The sequence below is a fragment of the Octodon degus genome, unplaced genomic scaffold (assembly GCF_000260255.1).
Source record: "Octodon degus isolate 3935 unplaced genomic scaffold, OctDeg1.0 scaffold00072, whole genome shotgun sequence".
NCBI lineage: Eukaryota > Metazoa > Chordata > Mammalia > Rodentia > Octodontidae > Octodon > Octodon degus.
The window spans coordinates 1,058,077-1,064,569 of NW_004524648.1; the positions used below are offsets into that span (position 1 = coordinate 1,058,077).

A 6,493-nucleotide genomic window follows, 5' to 3' on the forward strand; every position below is an offset into this window, starting at 1 on the left:
TTTTTTTTGTGGAACTGGGAATTGAACTCAGACCCTTGCACTTGCCAGGGAAGCGCTTATTCTACTGAACCATCTCCCTGGGCCCCCTTGTTTTGTTTTTGAGACAGGGTTTTGCTGTATAGTTAAGGCTGGCTTTGAACTCGCTATGTATCCCAATCTGGCCTTGACTTTGTGGTGATGTCTCCTGAATGCTGGTATTACAGGTGTGTACCACCACATCTAGCTTGTTCTTGATACTTTCTGAAGCAATACTGGAATCCTCTTCTGTCTTTTTGAGACAGAATTTCACTATGCAGTTCAGGCTAGCCTTGAACTTACTTATTTTGTAGTCCAGGCAGCTGAAAGTCCTCTTTTTGAGTGTCTTTAATTATGCTGTAGCTACCTTGTATTCTGAATGGATTGAAAATACTTATCTTTGGGGCTGAGGGGATAGCTCAGAGGCATAAACATCTACCTGGCAAGCACAAGGTCTTGAATTTGATCCTGGGCTCCGCATGCCATTTTATTCTGGCACCCCAAACGTGGTGGCACACACCTGCGGTTCAGAAAGAAAGCTTACTGTAAGTTTGAGATCAGCCTGGGGGCTACAAAAAATGACCACAAGGCCAGCCCAAACTGCATAAGGAGACCCTGTTTCAAAAACAAACAAGGGCCGGGGATATGGCTCAGTAGAATAAGCACTTCCCTGGCAAGCGCAAGGGCCTGAGTTGAATCCCCAGTGCAAAAACAAAACAAAACAAAACAAAACAACAACAACAACAACAACAACAACAAAAACCGAACTTCTTTTTGATGATTATCTTGAATTTAGGAAACACTGGAAGTTATGCTATGCCTGGTCCTGTGAATAGGGTGGCTGAAGAACATTACAATGTAATGTTTTTCATTTTTTTGTGGTACTGGGGATCAAACTTGGGACTTTGTGCTTGCCAGGCAGTTGCTTATGCTGCTGAGCAATATCCTGGGCATGGTCTAATTTTTTTTTTTGACATAAATTACCAAAAACATTTGTTCAGTGAGGGATGATCAAAAAATACAGTTAGTATTTAAATTATAGTATTTATTACAGTAAAACACAGATTGCTTTAAAAACTTGCAAAAATATTTCTCCTCTCTTAGAGTAGAAATCAGTCTTGGCAATGAGTCTTGTACTATGATAAATTGTTTTAATCATTCATTGTATTTTTTGATCACCCCTCAAAGAACCAAATGGTGGCTAATTCGGTATAGAGACTAAGTTTGGAGGTATGAGGAGTTTAGATCAGTGATGGCAAACCTTTTAGAGCTTTCATTGATATGAACAGCCCCATTAAGTATGTGTGCCATAGGTTTGCCACTGCTGGTCTAGATCCTTCCTCAGTTTGTAGCCTAAGGAGAGGCTGCAAAGAAAGAGGTCATTTCAAGTTTGGAAATACATAGTTGAGGTGTCTTAACAGCTTGAAAATGAAGAGATGAATATGTTGATGTGCTTGGAATTTGGGAGAAAGAGCTAAACTGGTGACAAATTCAGAATTCAGGAATCTTTGCAATGGGTAAGTGGTAGTTGAAGTGGAAGTTAGGATACTTGGAAGGCTGGATAAATAGGAAGCTCTAGGTGAGGAGGCCTGATAAACTGGTCAAGTACTACAGAGTTTCTGCATGTTAAGATTGCTAGGAAGTATCCATTGGATTGCACAAGCTTATCAAGAATTATTTTAAGGGCTGGGAGATGGCTCAGTGGAATAAGTGCTTCCCTGGCAAGTGCAAGGGCCAGAATTCAATCCTTGATTCTGCAAAAAAAAAAGAATTATTTTAGTTGGAGAGGATAGAAGTCAGGTTGTAGTGAAGAGAGGTGAGGCAATAGAGATAATGAGAATTAATATAGACAAGACTTTTAAGAATCTTGACTCTGAAGGCAAGGAGGGAATAGTGCTAGAAGAGAATTTAGTTCAATTTTTTGCTTTTGTCTAGGTGTTTATTTTCTTATTTATTTGGAGCAGGGGATCAAACTGAGAGCCTTGCACATGCTAGGCAAGCTCTTTGCCCTTGAGCTTTATCTTTATTCCTTATTTTTGTTTTTAATGATGAGAGAAACTTTGAAGAATATTTAAAGGTTTATTAGAGAATGATGTGTGGTTTATGGAGCAATGACTTCCTTAGGTTTGGTTTTGTTTTGAGATTCTGAGCATCATCGTAGGGCCATAAGCATGCTAGGCAACCACTAGCTATCACTGAGCTTCACCCGTAACCTTCTCTTACTTTTTCTGATGAATTACTGTGTATATGCTGCCTTACTAATCGACAAGTGTTTATTAAGACCTTCTTATATGCCAGGTGCCATTCTGGGCAGAGGCAGTTCAGTGCAGAATAAGAGTGCCATGATTTTTCTTAGATTTTGGAGTTCACAATTTATTTATGGGTAAGTGCAGATGTTTGAGGAGCACTCACTGATCAATCAGTTTTGAAAAATTTGTTGTAAAAGGGTTTATCTAATTTAAAGGACTACAGAGTATTAAGGGAATCACAGCTAAGCTGAGGTTGAAGACTTAAGACAGTATTCAGGTATATGGGAAAAGCAGAATTCTAAGGGAAGGGAATAGGGTAATTTAAGATTCTGAAGTGGGAAAGATGTGCATTAGGAGAACTGATCTGACTAAGGCACAGAGGGTGAGCAGGAAGGCAGAACTCTGTGCTGAAAGTCTTTGAAAGAATTTGTGGTTTTCCCCTAGTTAAGATGGCAGGGGCCAGAGAGATAGCTCAGTGGAATGAGTCCATGCCTGGCAAACCCTGGTAACCACCAAAAAAGAAAAAAAAAAAAAAAAGATGGTAAAGTGGCTATGTATGATGGCATTTCTTTTTCCTTTTTCAGTTAAACAGCCAAGGTTCTTTGATGTTTGCTCATGGAAAGAAAGTGTGGAGTAGTCAGGACCCTTGAGGTTATATATAATTTTCCTGGGACTCAAACTTCAGTTACATGTTGAGATTGATGTATAGTAACTAGTTATTTAGGTAGTAAGTGAGCTTTCCTAAGGGAAAAGTATCTACTTTTCAGTGAAGTTTCATTCTTTATTTGGTGAGATGTCTTAGTTACTTTCTTGTTGCTGAAACAAAATATCCTACACAAGTTAAAGAAGGAGTGCTGGGGAGATAGTTCAGCAGAGAAAGCGCCTGCTTAGGCAAGCACAGGGACTGGGGTTCAATCCCTGGCATTATATGCTGCACCAGCCCCACCCCCGGGCATGCTGAGCTGGCCACTAGCACACTTAGCTGGCCACCAAGACTGGGTTTGGTAGCACACACCTTAATCCCAGTGCTGAAGAGACTGGAAACAGGAGGATTACCATGAGTCTGAGCTACATAGTGAGACCCTGTACCAAATACATTAAAAAAAAAAAGGTTAAAGAAAAGTTTATTTTAGCTCACAGTTTGTAGAGGTTTCAGTCTGACTACAAAGGCAGGCAGTGTGCCATAGAGGTATGACACTGGAGAAATAGTCCAGAGCAGACAGAGGCATCAAGGCTTCCTTCTTTCCCATTTTATTCCATCTAGGCTATAAGCTTACTAATTGGTGTCAGCCATACCCAGGGTGGGTTTTCTGCCTTCAATAACTCCTTACCATTCAAACCTATAACTATGTTAAACCAATCATTGGACTGATTCAATATCACACACCCATGATCCAGTCATTCATGACTGCCTGAGACTTTGGGCCATCTAGATATAAGCCATGACAGATAGTGGTTTGTGTGTGTGTGTGTGTGTGTGTGTGTGTGTATGCGTGTATATGGGGTAGAGTGGAATTAGATGTTTTGAAGTAGTGTGTTTGGGGAATCTTTTTTTTGAGTATGTATTGAAATTGTTGGGTGGGTCACGTTTTCTCATTGAGTAATAGATGCCAAAGCTATCAGTGAGAAAACAGTTGTATAGTGCACAGTACTTGCTATGTATAAGGTAATTGTTTTAGGCAAAAGAAATGTAAGATACTAAGAGTGTGAAAGACAATAATGACAACAAGAAATGAATAGTTTTTGAATTTTTGTCTATCACTTTATAGTTTATAAAATGTTTTGCAGTACTTGAGTTGAACCCAGGGTATTTGCACTGAGCTATTTCCTTGGTTCTTTTTAAAATTTTTATTTTGAGACAGAGTCTTGGGAATTGGTTCAGGGCTGGGCTTGAACTTTGAATCCTTACTTTCCCAGAGTGCTTAGAGTACAGATATATATATATGTGACACATGGCTAATAGAATATTTTAATATTTCCTCCAGTTGCCCCCTTTACAACATATATTTTTATACTTAGATGAAGAAATTGAGTTCTAGTTATCTCAAGACTTCTTTAGATCATACACTAATAGTCAGGTTTTAGAATATGTTGTTTATTCTGTTTGGGACTTGAAGTGAGAATAACCCCTCTTCTGCCACTGTGTACTCTCAGTAAATTTCTGTTCTGATATTGGCTATTTTTTGGTAATTGAAGTTTTATATTTATTGAGGACTTAATCAGTGCTGCTCTGTCATTTTGACCTCATCTCCTTCCTTTGTTGAAGTTAATGTTTCTCAGGTACTCTGCTAATTGATTTTTTTTTTGAAAGGTAAAATATGCCTTGATCAGTGCCCAGCGGTGTATGATTTGCCAAGGAGATATTGCACGGTATCGAGAACAAGCCAATGACACAGCAAACTATGGGAAAGCACGCAGGTACTTTTACATCACTTTATTATTTCTCTTCCTGTTAAGCTAAACCCTAGTAAGTAATGGGTTAGTTGAGTTGCATCCCACATATATGTCCTACCAGTGTCCCTGTTGATTCTTTTAATCATACTTTGTGACTTTAGGTTCACTTCCACCTAAACCTCAGCTTATGTCTTAAATAGTAAGGCTGTCAGGATGAATTGGAAAAGAGTTGATATGAAGGTAGATTTTCTTCCTGTTTTTCTATTCTAGTTGGTACTTGAAGGCCCAGCACATTGCTCCCAAGAATGGGCGCCCCTACAACCAGTTGGCTTTGCTGGCAGTGTATACGGTAAGAAGTCCTGTGAACAGGGGAAGTATTTTTCAGGTAATTTCTTAAAACTATAGATTTCATAGCAGCAGCTCTTGGATTTTTATTTCATCTGATTACTGTATCCCATATAATTCCTATCCCCTCTGCCTCCTGTTCTCAAACTCAGTTTGTTCCTTTTATTTGCAAAAGTAAGGGGGCCTGCCCATTAGTTCAGGTATTTAAGTGCCAGCGTAAACAAAGCAGTCAGGTGCAGGTTGCTTTGGTTCGATCCCCAGAACTCAAGCCAGCCAAACCTGCCCTGAAGTCATTCTGAGACAGCCAAAAAAAAAAAAAAAAAAATCCTTATTTTCAAAAGTAAGTTGTCAGGATCCTTCACTTTGTTGATTCTACTTCATCTGTTTTGTTATCACTGCTTTTAAGTTTCTGAAGAAATGTTTGTATTCCAGCCAAATACTACTTTGTTTATGACCAAAGCTTTTGCTCTGAGTCTTACTTTCCTCCTCTCCCCTGTTCTGTTGATCTAAGCTACTAGAAGGAAGATGTGGTTCTCTTGTCCTTAAAGTCCTCACATAGCTTTCAGTAGCTTGCTTTGTTTCCTTAGATCTCACTGCACTTCACCTAAGGTATCTCCTTAGCTGAACCACAGTAAACACCTGCTCTTTACCTCTCTAGACCTTACTACCTTTCTCTAAATATGTCTTTTAACAGAGAGGAATTGGCCTTGGGAGCTGAGAGGGCTTCAGGCAGGAAGCTCCATTGAAGAGGAGAAGGTGGTAGTGGGGCAGTTGTGATTACTAAAGATTCAAATAATTGTATAGGAAGCAACTAAAATGATCATTAGGAAGGAAAAAAAGATTCTTAATGTTACAAAGTTCATTATTCAAGTAAGTAGTATTTGAGTTTCATATATGTATTCCCGTTTGTTCCATAAAAGATTTAAAGCAATTCCTTTTTCTTTTTTATGTATTTAAGACAGGGTCTATAGGATCTACAGGGTCTTACTACTTAGATTGGTATCTTTAGTTTTTTTCTTTGTGTTACCGGGGATTGCACTTGGAGCCTTGCACTTGCCAGGCAGGTGGTTATGCTGCTGAGCTATTTCCCAGACTCACTACTTAGATTGGACTCGTAGTGATTCTCCTGTTTTCAGCCTCCCGAGTGCTGGGATTACAGGTGTGCGCCACCACGCCCAGTCTTCCTCAGTGCACCCCAGGGGATTGAACCCTAAGCCAGGGATCAAACCCTGCTGCTGTGCTCTGCCTAAGCAGGTGCTTTAATCTGCTGAGATATCTGGCCGGCCCTGCAATTTCTAATTATGGATTCAAATAGTATAGTTGGTTAAGTAACATAGCTTAATGAAGCCCTATCTTGGGTTACTATTTTTTTTTTTAATTATTTATTTATTTTTGTGTGTGGCCAGCTCAGCCCACCAGGGGGCAGGGCTGGCTGGCATGTGGTGCTGGGGGATTGAACCGCGGTCCCTGTGCTTTGCTTGGCTTAGCTT

General features: G+C 39.7%; 1 protein-coding gene across 1 annotated transcript in view; it reads left to right on the forward strand.

Moving 5' to 3' along the window:
* Window positions 1–4,581: 4,581 nt before the first annotated feature.
* Window positions 4,582–6,493, forward strand: part of Smg6 (SMG6, nonsense mediated mRNA decay factor) — a 284,260-nt gene continuing 282,348 nt past the window's right edge. The window contains exons 1-2 of the mRNA XM_023719819.1: window positions 4,582–4,682; window positions 4,929–5,007. Of these exons, the coding sequence (XP_023575587.1) occupies window positions 4,609–4,682; window positions 4,929–5,007 (153 nt within the window). The 5' untranslated portion in view covers window positions 4,582–4,608. The remainder of the gene's footprint in view (window positions 4,683–4,928; window positions 5,008–6,493) is intronic.